We start from the raw sequence: 21,968 nt of genomic DNA on the forward strand, positions 1-21,968 counted from the left end.
AATGTTTTACCCTGACCCACTTAGGGATCCCACATGGGCGTCCCATTTATTCTTAAAATCTGGCACGCTGCTGGCCTCGATCACCTGTACTGGAAGCTTGTTCCATTGATCAATCACTCGCTCCGTGAAGAAATACTTTCTGGTGTCGCCGTGAAATTTTCCGCCCTTGAGTTTGAGCGGGTGCCCCCTTGTGGTTGAGGGGCCTCTGAGAAGGAAAATGTTATCTTCCACTTCTATACGTCCGGTGACGTATTTAAACGTCTCAATCATGTCTCCCCTCTCCCTGCGTTCCTCGAGAGTGTAGAGCTGCAAATTGTTTAGTCTTGCCTCGTACGAGAGACCTTTAAGCCCTGAGACCATTCTGGTGGCCATCCTTTGGACCGACTCGACCCTCTGCATGTAGGCCATTAATTGAATATTATAATGATTAAGGTTTATTCTTTTTCCTTATGGGATAATTTGGAAAATGGGGTGGGGGGGATAGGATATTCTAATTAAATAGCAGTATATTTTAACTGATTAATGCATATAAGAAATATGGTATATATGTATGAACAGAAAAGGAAAGGGGGTAAATATATTGGAAATATATTGCTATGGAATTTTAGGGATATAGGTAATATGATGAGTTATATTTGTTGTGCATTTAATTTATATAATACAATGAACAAAGAGTTTGAGGAAGAAAGGGTGGGGGGAGGGATAGGTTAATGTAAGATTAATTGTAATATAGAAGAGAGATGTCTAGGTATGTATATGTTTGGATAGATTATTTTGTGGATATGGGGAGGGATGGGAGGTGGGTGGGGGGGGAATTAAAATATGTATAATAACGTTGTTTAAGAATGTCAAGTGAGTTATGTGAATCATTTGTAACAGTATTATACACTTGTTGAAAGAAATAAAATGAATAAAGATTTAAAAAAAAAACAACAACTTTATAAAGTATAAATTTTACAAATGATTTCTTTTTTTGTTTTATTTACAGCAAAGAGTTTTGTCTTTCATGCTCTTCAAATCTGAACTATTCCAGAAAGTACATTAAAATTTTCAATTGACAACCAAAAGACAGACAGCCATAGAGATCTAAAACTGCAGTGGTTCATAAGGACAGTACACTGCAAAAGGTCTACATGTTTACTGGTACAAGGATGAAATTAAGAAGCAACATTTACAGTCTGCAACAATGAAAACAGAAGCCTAGAAAGAAATTAATCAGAATATAAGATTTACAAAATGTTACAGCACTCTGTTTCCATTCAGGTTTCAGTATTCTTCAAGGCTGTCAAAATGTAAAACCCTCTTCAGCAACAGGTAATCCATACAAGCCTAACTTAAATGTCCAACCTTGTCTTTTTCCAACACAGTACTAGGCCAAATATTGTCAAGAAATATGCTTTTAATCTTCATATTGAAAATAAGTCTATACAAACAGAGTAGAAATGTGCAGAGTAGAAAAGTCAGGCATTCAAGGTGGGAGTTCATTTCTGTTACTTCAGTATTTTGGCCTCTTCACTTCCACCCTGGAACAGAGAGAGATAAAAGTGGTTTAAAATCACTTAATATTTTTACATACGTGTCCTGATGCACGTTATCTTGAGTACGTGCATCAGAATACTCTAGAAAGGAGGAAAATAACGATTAAACAATTAATTGTGCAATTAATCATTTATAGTATCATTTATCATCATAATCATTTAAAGCTGAAAACAATCATTTATAGTATCACCCTTTCTCTCTCTCTCACCCCTCACCTTCCAAAGTTGCTCCTTTTCCTTTCTTTCATAGAGATTTAAAGGAAGATAAAGGCCAAATGGCCCATTCAGTCTGCCCATCCACAGCATCCACTATCTCCTCCTATCCCTAAGATATCCCATGTGCCTGTCCCATGCTTTCTTGAATACAGATACAGTCTTTGTCTTCACCACCTCTACTGGGAGACTATTTCATGCATCTACCTCCCTTTATGTTAAAAAGATTTTCCTTAGATTACTTCTGAGCTTATCACCTCTTAACTTCAATTTATGCCCTTTCATTCCAGAGGGCTGCTCCAATGAAAGAGATTCGCCTCATGTGCATTTATGCCACATAGGTATTTAAACGTCTCTATCATATCTCACCTCTCCCACCTTTCCTCCAAAATATACCTATTAAGATCATTAAGTCTGTCCCCATATGCTTTATGACGAAGACCACAGACCATTTTAGTAGCCTTCTTCTGGATCGACTCCATCCTGTTTATATCTCCAGAATTGTACACAGTATTCTAAATGAGATCTTATCAAAGTCTTACACAGGAGCATCCATACCTCCATTTCTCTACTGGCCATACCTCTCCCTAAGCATCCTTCTAGCTTTCAGTATTGCCTTTTCAATCTTTAGATCATCACATACTATCACACCCAAGTTCCGCTCTTCTTTTGTACACAAAAGTTCTTCACCCCCTTAACTGTACCATTCCCTCAGGTTTTTGCCCAAATGCAAGACCTTGTATTTCTTAGTATTAAATCTTAGCAGCCAAATTACAGACCATTCTTCAAGCTTTGCTAGGTCCTTCCTCATGTTGTTCACACCATCAGGGGTATCTATTCTCCTTCATCCAATTTGGCCCCATCTCTCCCCACTATCATCATCCAGCATAGTAGCCCTGTCTCTCCCCCGCACCTCAACCATCCAGTATGGCTCCAGTCCTCCCCTCCATCCATCATCTAGTATGGTTCCATCTTTCTCAGAAACAGGAAGTGATATCAGAGCTTGATGTCACTTCCTTTTCTGGGACCAGCAGTAGCAAGCACAAGGCAATACACCTACTTTTTTAATTTTTTTTAATTCTGCTTAAATCTAAGCAGATTATAATAAAACAAATTTATCTTATCACATTAATAAATCACCTCTCTGTCTCGCAGTAGGCTTGCCGGCTCCGGCCAGACATAGTTCATTTTTTTGTTCAAAGCCCCCGCCGCGGCTCCTCTTTCGAACCTCACCAGAGTCGGAGAAGACTTTCGACTCTGGCGGGGATTGAGAGAGGAGACGCAGCATCGGCTTTGAACTAAAAAATGAACTTTGTCTGGCCGGAGACGGCAAGCCTCTGCGAGACAGAGAGATGGCATATGAATATTAACAGTGACTTGATAACGGGGGAAGAAACCTAAAGCTTACATCTGACCGGCTCCTTTACTCCCCCCCCTTCCCTTCCCAAGGTCCCGACTACAAACCTGCCGATTCCAGCAGCATGTGCAGCACTCTACACACGCTGCTTCGGGGCCTTCTACTGCCCTGATTTGCTCTGCCGCGTCTCTAATGATGTCATCAGGGATGTGCCAGAGTAAATCAGGACAGTAGAAGGCCCCAAAGCAGCGTGTGTAGAGCACACGCTGCTGGAATTGGCAGGTTTGTCGGGACCGCGGGAAGGGAAGGGAGAGGGCAGTAAGGGAGCCGGCCAGACCGCGGGAAGTGAAAGGAGAGGTAGGGGAAACGCTGCTGCTGCACAGGGAAGTGGTGTGGGGGGAGGGAAAAGGAGGGGGAGGGAATGCTGCTATGGCTGCTGCACAGGGAAGTGGGGGGAGAGAAATGCTGCTGCATAGGAGGCAGGGAGAGAGACAGATAGATAGATAGATAGAAAGAAAGACAGACAGCGGGAGGAAGGGAGACAGAAAGAAAGGAGCAGGGGCAGGGAGAGACACAGAAAGACAGACAGACAGACAAAGGGGGCCAGGGAGAGAGACAGACAGAAAGAAAGACAGCGGGAGGGAAAGAGAGAGACAGAAATAAAGACAGACAGACATATATTCTAGCACCTGTTAATGTAACGGGCTAAAATACTAGTTAATTATAATAGTGAATGTTTCTCCTTGTGCATTTGTTGGCTGAAGAATGGGCTGTGGTAGCTAACTCATTTCACATGCACAAAGGAACAGCTGTCAAATGGTTAACAACTTCTGGTCATTGGCAAGGGCTTCTTATACACAGAGTACAGTGAAAAGCTAGAAACCTCCCAGAACATGACTGAAGCTTTTGCTGACTTATACACTTTCACTTCCTGGAAGTTCACAGTTGATAGGAGAAAGGAGGAAATAGTTAATGAAAGACCCATTTAAGAAATGGAGAAATTAGGTTCTTACCTGCTAATTTACTTTCTTTTAGCTTCTCCAGACCAGTAGAGGTTAACTTTACGAATGGGTATATATCTAATCATGACCAGCAGGTGGAGACTGAAAACAAAACTTTGGGACAGTATATACTATCCTCCCTTCTCTATTTCCCTCAGTCTGCCGAATAGCCAAGCAGAACCAAGAACTGGAAAACAGGAAGAAAACAATACTCCGAACAGGAGTAACAAATAACATACCCAAATGCTGTTGGAAAATGCAGAGGAGAAATACCCGAAGGAAAATGTCCCCACAGCTCGCCAGCTAAGCCAGCCGAGCCACAGCCGCTGTTCTTTAATTCTCCCCGGCCCTAGAAAAATACTAGAACCCGCAGCAAAAAACAAAAACTGCCCGCGAAAACAGCCCCAACAACAACAACAACAACAGACAGGGTGGGGACCTCTACTGGTCTGGAGAAGCTAAAAGAAAGTAAATTAGCAGGTAAGAACCTAATTTCTCCTTCTTTAGCACTCTCCAGACCAGTAGAGGTTAACTTTACGAATGGGACGTACCAAAGCAGTCCCTCTCACGGGCGGGACCCCCGAAGGGCCGATACCAGAACACGCTCACCGAACACCGCGTCCCGACGCGCCTGAACATCTACCCGATAATGTCTAACAAAAGAATACAAGGAGGACCAAACCGCAGCCTTACAAATATCCACCGGAGGCACGAGCGACGACTCAGCCCAAGAAGCCGCCTGACCCCGAGTGGAATGAGCCTTGAGAAACTCCGGAACAGGCTGCTGTTTCAGAAGATAAGCGGAAGCAATCGTCTCCTTGATCCAGCGCGCAATAGTAGCCTTAGAAGCGCCAGCTCCCCGACGAGGACCAGCCAGGAGGACAAAGAGATGATCGGACTTCCGGAATTCCTGGGTCCGCTGCACATCAGAGCGAAGGACCCGACCGACATCCAACTTGCGCAGCTGCCGTTGCTCAGAAGAGCCCTCCCGACCACCCAAGACCGGGAGAACCACCGATTGATTGACATGAAAAGGAGAAACAACCTTCGGCAGAAAGGAAGGAACAGGCCGCAAGACGACCCGCTCCCTAGACAACTCCAAGAAGGGAGCCCTACAAGAGAAAGCCTGCAGCTCAGAAATACGCCTAGCAGAAGTAATGGCCACCAAAAAGACTGCCTTCAAAGTAAGGTCCTTCAAAGAACAGTCGTCCAAGGGCTCGAAAGGCGGGCGCACCAAAACAGAGAGAACCAGATTAAGATCCCAAGAGGGAACCGAGGGCCGTAGGGGAGGCCTAAGCAACTTGGCCGCCCGCAGAAACCGAATCACATCAGGAAGAGCCGATAAACGCTGACCTGACACCAACCCTCGAAAGGTCGACAGGGCCGCAAGATGAACCCGGAGAGAAGACCAAGCCAGGCCTCTATCCAGGCCATCCTGCAAGAACTCTAGAATGTTAGGCAGAGAAGCGCGAAAAGAGGTCACTCCCCGCGCCCGACACCATTCCTCAAAGAGACGCCAAACCCGCACATAAGCCCGAGAGGTAGAAAGCCTCCGGGACCCCAACAGTGTAGCGATCACCTTGTCTGAATATCCCTTCTTGCTAAGGCGACCCCTTTCAAGAGCCACGCCGTAAGACAGAAGAGAGACGGGTCGAACAAGGGAATGGGACCCTGCATCAGAAGGTCGTCCGAGAGAGGCAGAGGAAGAGGAACCGCCACCAGGTGCCTCACCAGATCCGCATACCACGGACGTCGAGGCCAATCCGGAGCCACCAGCACCACCAAACCCGGATGGTGAACAATGCGAAGAAGCACTCTGCCCACCAGCGGCCAAGGAGGGAACACATACAACAGCCCCTCCGTTGGCCACGGCTGGACCAGAGCATCCAGACCCTCGGCCAGCCCTTCCCTGCGACGACTGAAGAAGCGGGGCACTTTGGCGTTGCCACTCGTGGCCATCAGGTCCATCAGGGGCTGCCCCCAATCTTGCACTATCAACCGAAACGCTCCGGCGCCGAGAAACCACTCTCCTGGATCCAGGAAGTGACGACTGAGGAAGTCTGCCTGAACATTTTCTACCCCGGCTATATGAGAAGCCGAGAGGTCCAGAAGATGGGACTCCGCCCAAACCATGAGCCGAGCCGCCTCCTGCGCCACAGGAGTGCTCTTGGTGCCCCCCTGACGATTGACATAAGCCACCGCCGTGGCATTGTCCGACAGGACTCTGACCGACTTGCCCAGCAAAAGGGAGTGGAAAGCTAACAGCGCCAGCCTGACCGCTCTGGTCTCCAACTCGTTGATCGACCAGGAGGCCTCCTCCGCGGACCAGGTGCCCCGAGCTGAGTGGCCCATAAACTGAGCCCCCCAACCGAGGAGACTCGCATCCGTAAGGAGCACCGTCCACTGCGGGAGATCCAGACCCACCCCCTGAACCAGGTGAGGGGTCCGGAGCCACCAGCGCAGACTGCAGCGCGCCAAGCCTCGCAGGGGAACCGGAACATCCAAATCTTGCCTCCGGGGAGACCACCTCCGGAGCAGAGCATACTGAAGAGGACGCATGTGGGCCCGCGCCCACCTCACCACGTCCAGGGACGCCGCCATTGACCCCAGGACTTGGAGGAAATCTCGCGCCCGAGGACCCCGGGACGCCAAAAGCAGGCGAATCTGAGATTGCAATTTGCTCACCCGGGCCTCTGGAAGGAAGACCTTCCCCAAGGAGATGTCGAACATAACCCCAAGGCACTCCAGACGCTGAGCCGGGACCAACCGACTCTTGGAAAGGTTGACCACCCAGCCCAGCGACCGGAGAAACTCCACCACCCGAGCCGTAACCCGGGAGCTCTCCTGCAACGACTTTGCCCGAATCAACCAGTCGTCCAGGTAGGGGTGAACCAGGATGCCCACCGACCGCAAGGCTGCCGCGACGACCACCATTACCGTGGTGAACGTCCGAGGAGCCGTGGCCAGACCAAAGGGAAGCGCACAGAACTGAAAGTGCCGCCCCAAGATCGCAAAGCGAAGGAAGTGCTGATGAGAGGCCCGAATTGGAACCTGCAAGTAGGCCTCCGTCAGATCGAGAGACGTAAGAAACTCCCCCGGCTGAACCGCCAGAATGACCGACCGCAGCGTTTCCATGCGGAAAGACGGAATCTTGAGAGCTCTGTTGACCCCTTTCAAATCCAGGATGGGCCGAAAGGTCCCCTCCTTTATGGCCACCACAAAGTAAATGGAGTACCTGCCGGTGCCCCACTCCGTAGGGGACACCGGCACCACTGCCTCGAGATCTAGCAAACGCTGAAGGGTCTGACGAAAAGCCTGCGTCTTCCATGGAGTCTGACATGGAGAAGCGAGGAAAAGGTCCGGCAGAGAGCGGGTAAACTCCAGAGCGTAACCGTCCCGCACCACCTCAAGGACCCACTGATCGGACGCGATCTCGGCCCATTTGGGGAAAAATTTGCGCAGCCGGGCCCCCACCGGAAGCAAAGGGGGCGCCGGCAAGGAGTCATTGCGCAGGACGGGAAGCGGGGGAACCGGCGGAGGGATTCCCTGCCCCCCCGACGGGCCCCCCGAAAGGGCTGCATGCGCTGGAAGAACCGACCCCGGGAAAAACCCTGAGCCGGGAAAGAAGCAGCCCCACGCCCCGGGCGATACTTGCGAAATTCCCGCAAACGCCCCCGGGCAGCCCCACACCTAGACGCAGGGCGGGCACGGTCCTCAGGCAGACGGGGCACCTTCGAGTCCGTCAGAGTCTGAATCAACTCATCTAATTCCTCTCCAAACAAAAAGACCCCCTAAAGGGAACTTTAGTAAACTTAGCTTTGGACGCAGAATCCGCCGCCCAAGCGCGCAGCCACAAAATACGCCGCGCGGCCATGCCATAGACTTAGCCGAAATCCGCACCAAGTCATAAAGAGCATCTGAGAGGAACGAGGCAGCCATCGCAATCTTCGCTACCTCCTGATCCACTAGAGACCAGTCATCAGACTCCCGATCCAGGACACGCTCAGCCCACCGAAACACGGCGCGAGCGACTAGCTCCCCACAAACAGCCGCCTGGACCCCAAAGGCAGAGACATCAAAATCATACTTAAGAAGAGTCTCTAACGCACGCGCCTCCGAGACCCTAAGAGCAGAACCGTCCATAACAGGCACGGTATGCCGCTTAGGAAGTGCCGAGACCACCGCGTTCCCCATTGGCGAAATTAAGGTAGCCCTACCTCCCTCCGGGACGGGATACCCAAGAGCCAAGGCGCACACCAAACGAAACTGCGCCCATAGGCCACTGCGCCAACACAAAATCCCGCAAATCCTGACGCACAGGAAAAGAGCGGGAACCAGGACAGACCCCCTGAAGCAGAGGGGCCCCCATACGCGGGGTCTCCGGCGGCGCCACTGCAAAAATGCAGCACCAAGGAGACCTGCTACACAGGTCTAAAAGCTCATCCCTCTGAATAAAAAAGCGCACCACGGACGCATCTGCTCTGGAAGACGGGAAACCCGCCGCCCCGCTGCCAACAGGCGTCCCCTCTAGAGGATCCTGGAAGCCCGCCAAAGCAGCCAGGTCCTCAACCAGGCCAACACGCTCCTCCGCCCACCAATTCGCAATCCAAGCCCCCCCGCGGGCGCTTGGATGAGGGAGGAGGAAGAGGGGACGCCAAACGAAAAGAGGGAGGCAAAGCCATAGGGGGCGCGGAGGGAAACCCCCCCCGAAACCCCCCAGGCGCACGTGGGACCCCCAAAAGTCCGCACAAAGAAAGAAAATAAATTGGGGGCAAAAAACCCCTGGGGGTCCCCAGGGACTCCCTGCCCCAGCAGGGGTCCATGCTGAAACCTGCCCCTGTGTTCGCCATACAGGGGGAAGGTCACCTGAGGTTGCAGACAAAATGGAGGGGCCAGACAAAGAAAATGGCGAAGTTCCCGCCAAAAATGCTCCCTCCATGGCCTGTAGCGGCTGAGAAGACTGAACAGTCTCAGCCGCTAAGACAGGCAAGTCGGCATCAGCTGTCAAAAAATCAGCTGAGAGGGAATCCTTCGGGGAATCCCTCCGTGGGCGGTTGTGGAAGACCGGGCTTCCCCACTGCTCCAAGCCGACTCGCGAGGCACCATCGGCGGGGAGCTCTGGGCGCCTGCAGCCGCTGCCGACGGAGCTCCACCACCTCACCGACCCAAACCGCCGAGTTCAGGCCGGCCGCGAGTGCCTCACGGCTGGACTAAAATTGTGGCCTACTCCCCCGGAGAAGGGCACAATTGCTCCAGACGCGACCTAGCTATAAAAAAGTGCTGGTTACATGAAAAAATACAGTAAAATACAGTTTTCTTAAAGGGAAACAACCCTTCAGACCAGCACTACCTCAGGATTTTTTATTTTTATTTTTTTTTTTTTTACAGAACAGACTCCACAGGCTCTCGAAGCAATATGCCTTGCTTGACTTAGGGGGCAAGGCTTACTGCTGAGGCTCCTCTAAAAAAATGTGGGGAGGTGGAGGAAGTGGGGGGAGGGACCCCGCTCGTGACCCGCCGGGTTTGACACCCCCGAGGTCGGACGGACCCCCAAACAGGGCCCGACCAAGCTCCGTCCGGCCAAAAACAGGGACAATAAACCCCTAAACAAATTCCAACAGCCCTACCAAGAGAGATGGGTACAGATCACTCAACACCTGCTGGAGACTGAAAGAAGACTGAGGGAAATAGAGAAGGGAGGATAGTATATACTGTCCCAAAGTTTTGTTTTCAGTCTCCACCTGCTGGTCATGATTAGATATATACCCATTCGTAAAGTTAACCTCTACTGGTCTGGAGAGTGCTAAAGAAACTTTCTTTGCAATTATTTGTTGCAAAAGAGATCAAGTTTCTACTGATTCTCAGTGTCTGTCACCATTAATTTCTTCCCTACTTTGGAAGAACAAAGATTTTACTTACCCATCGGCTTCCAGCTTCTTTCTTTTCTCAATTATCTACAGAAAAATACAGAAATTAAATTTGCATTCAAATCACAAAAGTATAGCTCAGTATACTCAGAAATTACTTCTATGGGGACTGCAATATAAATGCCATGTTCAGTATGATTCCAAATTTGTTCAGTACACAGGGCATTAGAGTTCCTTAGATGTAAGGAATCTTCCTGTTTGTTTTAAAATGATGTAGACATGTACAGTTTGTTAAGGATTAAATGCATTCCATACAGATTAAAATATGCAGAATCTTTATATTCTGAAATTTTGTCATTAAGTTTGGGAATAATTTTGATCTCAGAATGTTTGTTTACTATTATTTTGGGCAAGTTTATTAATAATAATATTTAATAGTAAATACTGAAGAACTAAGGCCAGTATTGGACAGACTTGCACGGTCTGAGTTTGTATATGGCTGTTTGGGGGAGGATGGGCTGGGGAGGGCTTCAATGGCTGGGAGGATGTAGATGGACTGGAGTGAGCTTTGACGGAGACTTCAGTAGTTGGACCCTAAGAACAGTACCGGGCAGAGCTTTGGATTCTTGCCCAGAAATAGCTAAGAAGAAGAAAAAAAAACCAACAAATTTTTAGATTATATCAGGTTGGGCAGACTAGATGGACCATTCGGGTCTTTGTCTGTTGTCATATCAATATGTAATAACAAACTTTTATTGATTTTGACTGGAGTTGCCATCCAACATATTACTAATAATTGGAAAGATCATAGTAGGCTCAATTTTAAGTTTTGGTGGAATTCAGTATGTCAAATATGTAGAATGGAAAGATCAATAGCAGTACAGAATGGAAATTATAAAAATTTTATTAAAATTTGGGAGCCATTAATGTCCTTTTGCCATGATTGATGCCATTTTTCTAATATTTTTCTATTAATTATGTAAGATTTAGGGTTGGGTGGGTTTCCATTATATGAAAATATAATAAGTAGAGGGATTCGAGGGTGGGAGGGGGAGGGTTATATTTTTAATTATAAGATATAATGATAAGATGCACAAGTGCTTAGATTTATTTTATTTATTATAAATTTTTGTACACTTGATGGAAGTTTTAAAATGAATAAAGAATTTAAAAAAAAATAAAATAATAATAATAATATAAATGTGGAAAGGGAGGGTGGGGGAAGAGTTTAATTTATGTTTTTAAGATGACAATAGATAAGAATGTCAAGTGATGTATATAATTTTAATTGATATAATATTTGATGGAAGATGAAAAAATGAATAAAAATTGGGAAAAAATAATAATAATATAAATATGTTTAAATAAAGCTATGCAGACTACCAGTATTTCCAATCTGAAAATACTCATGAATGAATTTAGTTCTAGCAATGGCCTTAACCCAAAGTGAAGCCTGGAATAACCCCAAGAAAAAGTGGTCCTTACTGCACTAATCTTTTTCCACTGTCGGTCTAGCTCTGCTTTTTCATTCGTCTCTTTAAAACGGCGTGTTTTGCGTCCTTCAGACATCTTGATGCCATATTGGAAGGCAGCTCTGAATGGAAAGAGTTGACAGAGGAGATCATACTTCTTTGAAAGTTCTGTTAAAAACTGCACAGCTAGCCACAGAAATACAGTTTACAATTTCGGAGGAAAAAAATACTGGAAGTATATGAATCCAATAATTCTGTCTGAAATTCACACTCACTTTGGTAAAGCCTCTTTGTTGTTCATATATTCACTGTACTCTTCCTGAGTATCAAAGTCCCAGCGTCCCAAAGGTCCCTTCTTGTTACCCTGAAACAGAGACAAAACTGTGCGTCAGAGGTCCATTAGAAGTCAGTTTGGAGAAGGACTTATCAATAAATATATTTATTGAGCTCGTCAAAAAAAAAAGGTACAGCATAATAAAGCAATAAACAAGCTCACAATTTTGAAAAAACAGAACCATAACCCAGCTATTCCCCACCTAAACGGAGAAGGACTTATAATAGAAGAGGGCCAGAGCATATTAAAAATGTTTCTCATAGAAGAGAGACGGCTGTAAAATTGAGGTTGTAGGGGACTCAAAGATCTCTGAAAGTTTTCTGAATTTGTCTAGTCCTGGAAAAACCTGGAATCTTTGTACATCTAAAGGAAATGCATTATCTGAGCCCACACAGGCTCTGACATTTTTTTTTCTTGAGCCAATAAAATGTTTCTGAACTTACAAATGGTCCTGAAACTATAATGACAGTTTCAAGGAAACTGTATCTGGCGAAGGACACAAAAAGGCTTCAAGCGGTCCACAGGAGGGCGACGAAAATGATAGGAGGTTTACACCAAAAGAAGTATCAGGAGAGACTGGAAGCCCTGAATATGTATACCTTAGAGGAAAGGAGGGACAGGGGAGATATGATTCAGACGTTCAAATACTTGAAAGGTATTAACGTAGAACAAAATCTTTCCCAGATAAAGGAAAATGGTAAAACCAGAGGGCATAATTTGAGGTTGAGGGTGGTAGACTCAAGAGCAATGTAAGGAAATTCTTCTTTATGGAGAGGGTGGTGGATGCCTGGAATGCTCTCCCGAGAGAGGTGGTGGAGATGAAAACGGTGACGGAGTTCAAAAAAGCGAGGGATGAACACAGAGGATCTAGAATCAGAAAATAATAGTAAATACTGAAGAACTAAGGCCAGTATTGGACAGACTTGCACGGTCTGAGTTTGTATATGGCTGTTTGGGGGAGGATGGGCTGGGGAGGGCTTCAATGGCTGGGAGGATGTAGATGGACTGGAGTGAGCTTTGACGGAGACTTCAGTAGTTGGAACCTAAAAACAGTACCAGGCAGAGCTTTGGATTCTTGCCCAGAAATAGCTAAGAAGAAGAAAAAAAACCAACAAATTTTTAGATTATATCAGGTTGGGCAGACTAGATGGACCATTCGGGTCTTTATCTGTTGTCATATACTATATTATTATGTTATCAAAGGCTCACAAAAGAAACCCCTTATCCATACTGTACAAAAACAATGACAATCCAGGACGGATGGTTTGATTCAGAGCTATTACAGGCAAAAAGAGACCTAAGAAGATCAGAAAGACAATGGATTAAATCTGGAGCCCAAGAACACAGAACTACATGGAGACTCAAACTAAAAAACTACAAAAACCTTACCAAGAACAAACGAAAAAAATTCTATGCCCATAAAATTGGAAATGTTTCAAACAACAGCAGTAACCTTTTCAAACTGGTCAACGACCTCTACAACCTCGAAACCCTCGCCAACACCTGCGTAAACGAACCCACTCTAACCGCGAACACCCTTGCAGACTTCTTTAACACTAAGGTACAAAAATTAAGATCATCGATACCTGCCCCAACCAACCCCCACGGGGACTTCCCAATCCTTCTCAACTCAAACAGGCCCAAACTAGACCCAGGTTCCAGAACAGACCTAAGCTGGAATCAATTCACAAATATCGACTGGCCAACCTTCAACACATATTTCAACAAATATTCAAACTCCTTCTGCAGACTGGATACCTGCCCCCCCAACATTATGAAAACTGCTCCAATCCATTTTAAGACTAATATGTTAGCATGGGTTAACCTATTACTAACCACTGGCAGTTTCCCAGCAGAACAAGGCCACATTTCAATAACTCCTATCATAAAAAACAAGAAAGAACCATCTAGCTCCCCATCCAACTACAGACCTATTGCTAGTATCCCGCTATTCACCAAAATGACTGAAGGGGTGGTAAACGCCGAACTTACCACATACCTAGATAAATTTGATATCCTAAATGACAACCAATCAGGCTTTCGCTCCAACCACAGCACCGAAACCATCATAGCCTCCCTCCTAGACCATATACACACACTCTTCAGTCGGGGAACCAGTGCCCTGATCATACAACTGGACCTGAGCAGTGCATTCGATCTAGTCGACCATGACATTCTTCTAGACTGCCTTGCCTACATTGGCATCTCCGGCCAGGTTCTTAACTGGTTCAATGGGTTCCTACGGAACAGATCCTACAGGGTTTTCAAAAACGACTCTCTTTCCTACCCATGGGAAAACTCCTGTGGTGTGCCACAGGGCTCCCCCCTGTCCCCCACCCTGTTCAACATATACCTCACCTCCCTAGGAAACCTCCTGCAAAGCCTCAAGCTAAAATTCTTTATATACGCAGACGACATTACCATAGTCATCCCTCTAACCAGTTTCACTCAAGAGCTCCTCAACTCCCTCACAAGCATAATTAGTCAGATAGAACTCTGGATGCTAACCTTTAGACTAAAACTAAACCCAGACAAAACAAAATTCTTCCTAGCAACCCCCAATGACAAAATCAAAGACACCACTATTCAAGTGAAAGGATCCACATTCCCCCTTGAACAAACCTTAAAAGTTCTGGGAGTAACACTGGACAAACATCTATCCCTCGAGAAACACACTGATATCACAGTCAGGAAAAGTATTTCGACTCTATGGAAACTCCGCACCATAAAAAAATACTTTGACGACTCTTCATTCCGCCTCCTAGTGCAATCCTCCATACTCAGCATACTGGACTACTGCAACATCATCTACTTAGGCTCCACAAAGAAAACCATCAGGAGACTAAGGATGATCCAGAACACCGCAGTCCGCCTCATATTTGGCCTGAAAAAATGGGACCATATCACCCCTTTCTACCATAAACTTCACTGGCTCCCTCTAGAATCCAGAATCATATTCAAATTCGCCTGTTTTTGCTACAAAACGTTATTTGGTTTATCCCCAAGCTACATCACCCCTCACTTCACCCTTAACCACAACTACAAGAACGCCCGTAAAATTCAACTCTTCGCCTTCCCCTCCCTAAAACTATGCCACTCAAAAAAATTCCTAGACAAAACCTACGCCTTCCAAGCCGCCAAACTAAACCCTTGGCTAGCCCAAATGGTCCTCAAGGCCCACAACTACCTCGACTTCAGAAAATTACTCAAAACTCACCTATTCCGAGACCAAGACCCTCAATGCCCCTTCCAATCCTCTTCCCCCCCCCTTCTGATCCTCGCCCCCCCTGTTCTCCCTCCTCTTCCCAATACTTCTCTCCTTGCTGTTCGCAACTCTATGAACATTTTGATATGTAATCACTTGTAAATACTCTCTCCTTGCTGTCTGCTACTCTATGATCAATTTGTGTAACCACTCGTAATCTCTGTCAAACTACTCCATGATCAATTTGATATGTAACCACTTGTAATCTCTGTCTAAATAATGTGAACCGCCTAGAACTCTTCGGGGTATGGCGGTATACAAAAATAAAGTTATTATTATTATTATTATTATTATTATTATTAAATAACTTTCCAAAACAATAGCATTAATCCAACCCCTATTTTTTTTATTGTGGGGCCAAAATTTAGTACTAAAGATGATGTTTAATACCTGATCCATTTTACTGTAGTCTACTTCTTCATCACTGTCCACAGCCATGTCATCCATTCTGCAAAGGACCAAGACCAAGTCAAAATAAAGAATAATGAGCCCCATACCCCAATAATAGTAAAAAAAAAGTATTTCAGCACTACTGAAACCATCAGTAATAGTAAGTAATACCAACAAGGCCACATAGATTCTAACAGATTAGCAAATCCCACATAATCCCACCTCTTCGAAGTTTGTATTTTACTATAACTGAACTTTTTCTTTGTACTTTGCACTCTAGTCCAGTGGTTCCCAACTCTGTCCTGGAGGACCACCAGCCACTCAAGTTTTCAGGATAGCCCTAATGAATATGCATGAGGCAGATTTGCATGCCGGTCACCTTCATTATATTCAAATCTTTCTCATACATATTCATTAGGATTATCCCCAAAACCTGACTGGCTGGTGGTCCTTTATATTTTCACCACCTAAGTAACATGTATATGCCATCTTTGTCCTATGTGTCTTAATTAGATTGTAAGCTCTTCAAGCAGAGACCATCTCTTGCATGTGTACAGAGCTGCATGTGTCTGGTAGTGCTTCATAAATAATAAATAGTAGTACTAGAATGTGCTCAGAAGAAAAAAACATTTACGAAAACTTGAAACATTTAGAGTACTAAAAGTAAAAGTCTTCACTGCTTTTGGATCCTTACGTTGCAGGATAACACTCTGCATAGCTATTGGACATTCCAAAGAAATCTCCCAGCTGCTTCTTGTCTTCATGCTTCTTTAAAGTTTCAAATGTTAAAGAAAAAGGCATAAATGGCTTAAAATAACTGAGGTTGTCAATATATCCTCACCTTTGTAGTGCTAGAACAAGAAACAAGAAGGTTCACACAGAACTAATGGAGCCTTACATTCATGCAGATACAGGATTCATAAAAAAAAACCCTGTCAAGATTCCTTCACACGCAGTGGAGTACAGAAAGCATGAGATGGATAGGACATTAAACACAAAAGTTACTGTGGACAAACACACACGGACATCGGAATTCCAGAAGCCTAATTCCCTCTAGAAAGTGGGTGAAAATGAACTCACACTACTGTGTTTTAACTTATCCATTTAAAAGTCTCTAAGTTGTTAATAAACATTACCTGCATACAATACATGAGGTTCTGACCGGTTGAGGCTCTGCTCCAGTGTTGCAATTCAGAGACAGTACTGTGAACAGTAGCCTCAGGGTAGAACATACTTGCTAATTGTTTCCTTTAGTCCCATCAGACTAGTCTAGAAACCTGTGGATTATGACCTTCCATCAGTAGATGGAGATATTTACCCAATAAAGGCACCATGCAGTCTTAGATTGCTCAGTATTTTAAATGACAAAAGCAAATGACCCTGTGTTTTCCTTTGGCTTGAAATGTCATATTAATAATCCTCCTGTTAATATATTGGTAAGCAAATTTGAAAAATCAAATTGTTAGAGAAAAAAGAATGCCTGGAAAGAAGCAGTCCCACGCCCAGGGCGATACTTGCGTAACTCCCACAGATGCCCACGGGCAATGTCACCATGAGAGGCCAGGCGGGCACGGTCCTCAGGCAGGCGGGGCACCTTAGAGACTGTCAGAATCTGAAGCAACTTATCTAAGTCCTCTCCAAACAAAAAAAGACCCCTGAAAGGGAAATTTAGTAAGCTTAGTTTTGGATGCGGCATCCAAGCGCAAATCCACAAAGTACGCCATGCGAAAAGCCATAGACTTAGCCGAGATCCGCACCAAGTCAAAGAGCTTTTCAGAGGAACGAAGCAGCCATCTCAATCTTTACCACCTCCTGATCCACCAAGGACCAGTCATCCAGGACATGCTTAGCCCACTGAAATACGGCACGAGCCACCAGCACCCCCCAAATAGCCGCCTGGAACCCTAAAGCAGAAACATGAAAATTCTGCTTAAGAACGGCCTCCAACTTACGCTCCTCAGAATCCTGTAAGGCCGAACCGCCCTCAACAGGCACGGTATGCCGCTTAGAAGTCGCTAAGACCACCGAGTCAACCACTGGCGACTTTAACGTAGCTCGATCCCCCTCCGGGATGGGATATAAACGAGCCATGGCACACGCCAACCGAAACGGCGCCTCCGGCGTTTTCCACTGCACCAGTACAATATCCCGAATATCCTGATGCATAGGAAAAGAACAGGAAACAGTACGGATCCCCCTAAGCAGAGGGTGCCCCACACGCAGAGTCTCCGGTGGCGCATCCTCAAAACGCAGCACCGAGACCTGTTGAATCAGGTGCGGTAGCTCATCCCTATGAAAAAGGTGCACCACGGACGCCTCTTCGCTGGAAGGCAGGAAACCCGACAACCCGCCGCCAGCGGCCGTCCCCTTGAGAGGGTCCTGGAAATCCTCAAAAGGGTCCAGGTCTTCATCCAGGCTGACATGCTCCTCAGACCACAAATCCTCATCCCAAGTCACCCACGGGCGCCTGGACAAGGGAGGAGGAGGAGGGAACGCCAAAGAAGAGGGAAGTAAAGCCACAGGGGGTGCGGAGGAAACCCAACTCCCTGAAACCTCCCGGGCGCACGTGGGACTCCCAACTGCCTGAAAAAGGCTCTGCACAAAGAAAAAAAAATCAAAATCAGGGGGAAAAAACCCGGGGGTCCCCAGGGACTCCCTATCCCAGCAGGGGTCCCTGCTGAAACCTGCCCCTGTGTTAGCAATACAGGGGGAAGGTCACCTGAGGTTGCAGACAAAATGGAGGGGCCAGACTGAGAAAATGGCGAAGTTCCCGCCAAAAATGCTCCCTCCATGGCCTGTAGCTGCTGGGAAGCATGAACAGTCCCAGCCCTAAAGCAGGCAAGCTGGCATCAGTTAAAAAAATCAGCTGAGAGGGAATCCTTTTTACCCTGACCGTCGGCGGTCAAGGGAATCCCTCCGTGGGCGGTGGAAGAAGACCGGGCTTCCCCACTGCTCCTAGCTGATTCACGAAGCACTATCGGCGGGCAGCTCTGGGTGCCTGCAGCTTCTGCTGACGGAGCTCCACCACTGCACCGGCACGAACAGCCGTTTTCAGGCCGGCTGCGAGTGCCTCGTGTCTGGACCAAATTGGGTCCTACTCCCCCGGAGAAGGGCTCAATTGCTCCATACGTGACCTAGCTAGAAGAAAAGTGCTGGTTAGTGCAAAAATACAGTAAAATACAGTAAATTGACAGGGAAGCAACCCTGCAGACCGGCACTACCTCAGGATTTTTTTTTTTTTTAACAGAACAGACTCCACAGGCTCTCGAAGCAATATGCCTTGCTTGATTTAGGGGGCAAGGCTTACTGCTGAGGTTGGATGGACCCCCAAACAGAGCCCACCCAAGCTCTGTCCGGCCAAAAACAGGGACTAGAAACCCCCTAAACAAATTCCAACAGCCCTACCAAGGGAGATGGGTACAACTCACTCAATACCTGAAAGAAGATTGAAAGAAGACTGATAGGAATAGGGAAAGGTATCTCTTATGTACTATTCCACAGTTTTGTTTTCAGTCTTCACCTGCTGGTCACGATTGGATATATACCCACTCGTAAAGATTAACCTCTACTGGTCTGGAGAGTGCTAAAGAAGACTGATTGTAAGAGGGACTGCAAAGCCTACTTGTACTGATGCCAAAAGTCAGTATCTCAGTCTCCACCTGCTGGCAGAGGAGCATAAACCTATCCGTTTCTGTGCCGGTCTGGAGGAACGATAAAGAACTGGGAATGAGGTGCACCTAGCAGTGTCTGATCTTGGGTTTCTGCATAGGCAGGGTCCGAAATGCATTGAAGAACACTAAACACTAAAAAAAAAATAGTGAAACACAAATGCATACGTAAAGAAGAAAAAGTTGGACTACACCGATACGATTCTGGTACAGAGAATGTAGATAGATGCTATGGACACAGACATTAGAGAATGATACGGTGGCTGTTACCTATGGCTAGCCACGGATAACCCGCCGAAATGGGGGGGGGGGAGTGCTCACTGCGGGCACGGGGACAAGGCCATCCATCGCCCCGTGGTGTGGTGAATGGCCTTGTCCCTGCAGTTAAAAGAAGAAATGCGCGCGGTCACTGATCGCACGTGGCCCCCCTCCCTCCTTCCTACCTACCGAAACTATCTCCCTCCTTCCCCCTTACCTTTGCGGCGCAACTTCCAGTTGCATCAGAGGAGAAGCTTCCGCCCACACACACGCGACTGCAGGCATGCTCGGCCGGCTTCAGCAAGTTACTAACGTGCCGCGAAGGTAAGGGGGAGGGAGGGAAATTCTTGGGCCATGCGAGAGATGCTGAAGGGCAGTGAGGTGGCGAGAGGGAAGGGTGGTGGTAGTGGGAGGAAGACGCTGAAGGGAAATGGGGATTGGGGAAGACAGAGGTGGGAGAAGACGCTGAAGGGAAATGGGGAAGACAGAGGTGGGAGAAGACGCTGAAGGGAAATGGGGAAGACAGAGGTGGGAGAAGACGCTGAAGGGAAATAGGGTTTGGGGAAGACAGAGTGGGGAGAAGACGCTGAAGGGAAATGGGGTTTGGGGAAGACAGAGTGGGGAGAAGACGCTGAAGAAAAATGGGGAAGACAGAGGTGAGAAAAGATGCTGAAGGGAAATAGGTAACAGAAAGTGGGGAGAAGACGCTGGAAGGGAAGAAGACAGAGATGCCAGACTATGGGGGTAGCGGAGGGAAGAAGATGGGTGCCAGACCAATTGGGGGGGGGGGTGAAGGGAGAGGCACAGTGGAAGACGCTGAGAGAAGACAGACAGTGGATGAAAGGAATTGAATGAGAAGATGAAGAAAGCAGTTCCAGACAACAAAGGTAGAAAAAAAAAAAATTCTATTTATTTATTTCCTTTTTTTTTTTCTTTAGGATAAAGTAGTATATTAGTTGTGTTGATAAAAATTTATAAACAAAGCCCTGCCAGCTGAAAATCTCTTTCTCTAGTTCAGCAGCCAGAACTTTGATTTATAAGGAAGGAATAAGCTAAATATTGCAGTACTGAGGCTTGTATTGATGCTGCGTGGATAGTAGTCGCAGGGACGGGGTAGGGACAGTGGTCGTGGGGACGGGGCGGTGACAGGGACGGTGGTTGCGGGGACAAGGCGGTGACGGGGACAAATATTTTCCCCGTGTCATTCTCTAACAGACATTATAGGAATGGAAGGCCATCTGCACGACAGGCACAGTAGGTGGGACTGCACTCAAAGTTATTTGCGGTGTTCTTTACTTTAGTCAGAAGACAGTGGGGCTTTCTTGGAACACATTGTAGATTTAGGAAAGATCCCATGAGGCAGAAAAGGAATGAAGGTTAGGATTCAGGAAACTGCCAGTGTATTCGCATTTGTATAAACTAAAAGGATATGGATCTGCACCCTCCCATCCAGGTGCTCCAGAAAAATTCTCATTGATGGATTTAATCAGGTCCTTGGCTGAGGCTGGCCCTGAAGAAAAAAAACCCCAAAACAAATTAGGCTTTCATAATCTGACAAGAAAAATAGTCTCTCCCTCCCCCACCCTAATCCAAGAACATAAAGGACTCTTATATTCCTGGGTTCCTATACTTCTTGGAGAAGGACGTAGGCCACTCACTATCCCATTTGATCAAGTGTTAATGTAGGAGTAAAAGCTCTGTGGAGAAGGGCTGCAGCACACAAAGTGGAGGGAAATTCTAGGAACAGCAGGTGGAGGATTCTGGAAAACACTTTAGAGTAAACACCTCTGGGGATAATATATGACTTTCAGATTTGGCCTTAAATACTTGCTGCTCCTCCAGCTCCCGTTATTCAGCCTGAAGTGGTCAAAGAATTTAAAGGTGCTGACTTCTGTGGACTCAATCTGAATCAGATATGCAATGAGAGACCTAATCCAGCACCAGCACAGAATAGGTCTTTAAGAAGCCACTTCAAGTTATCTGAGTGCCGGACCATATTCAGATCAGTGACTGGATAAAGTTAGGATAGCCTTTTTGCTAACCTAACTTTATATGGGCACTCACCCAGTTAGCAGACTGAATATCACCACTAATTATGTAAGTTTCAACTCCATCACAACTCTGCCACCAGCCTACCCTGGCACTAACCAAATAATGTGCAGTGGTCTATGCTACGATTCTGTGGTACTAACTGGTGGCAAAGTCAGTTATCAGAATTTAGCCCGGTAGGAGCCTTCCTATCTGGTTATCAGTTCTGGCTTGTTGGAGGGGGGGGGGGGGTTGTGTGTATGCGTGTGTGTTTGGGGGGGGGAATGTTAAAGTTAAAACTGTGATTACTGGTTCTATTTTTTTAAATGCTGTCCATATGATAAGAATTCAGCATCACAATAAGTTCTATTTCATTATTTTTAGGTAATATTCATTATTAGTAATTTGTATACATGCTGCATTTAATTTGTATTCTCTATATTATTCCTACCACTAATTTTAGAAAGAGAAGTTAAATAAGCAAGTAAATATTCATAACTTACCTTTCTCAGCCTCTACAGGCTAAAGGAGAGAAATATATAAAAACAAGTTAATTTGTGTCTATAGGAACATTACT

The 21,968-nt window shown here is 46.4% G+C and overlaps 1 protein-coding gene across 1 annotated transcript in view; it reads right to left on the bottom strand.

The window, feature by feature from the left end:
* Positions 1–1,379: 1,379 nt before the first annotated feature.
* IK (IK cytokine) overlaps positions 1,380–21,968 on the bottom strand; it is a 68,712-nt gene continuing 48,123 nt past the window's right edge. The window contains exons 13-20 of the mRNA XM_033927219.1: positions 21,895–21,913; positions 20,795–20,873; positions 16,132–16,212; positions 15,438–15,495; positions 11,724–11,812; positions 11,462–11,570; positions 10,029–10,063; positions 1,380–1,523 (exon numbers count right to left, since the gene is read on the bottom strand). Coding sequence (XP_033783110.1) covers positions 1,496–1,523; positions 10,029–10,063; positions 11,462–11,570; positions 11,724–11,812; positions 15,438–15,495; positions 16,132–16,212; positions 20,795–20,873; positions 21,895–21,913 — 498 coding nt within the window. The 3' untranslated portion in view covers positions 1,380–1,495. The remainder of the gene's footprint in view (positions 1,524–10,028; positions 10,064–11,461; positions 11,571–11,723; positions 11,813–15,437; positions 15,496–16,131; positions 16,213–20,794; positions 20,874–21,894; positions 21,914–21,968) is intronic.

This window comes from Geotrypetes seraphini, chromosome 18 (genome assembly GCF_902459505.1).
Source record: "Geotrypetes seraphini chromosome 18, aGeoSer1.1, whole genome shotgun sequence".
Lineage (NCBI taxonomy): Eukaryota > Metazoa > Chordata > Amphibia > Gymnophiona > Dermophiidae > Geotrypetes > Geotrypetes seraphini.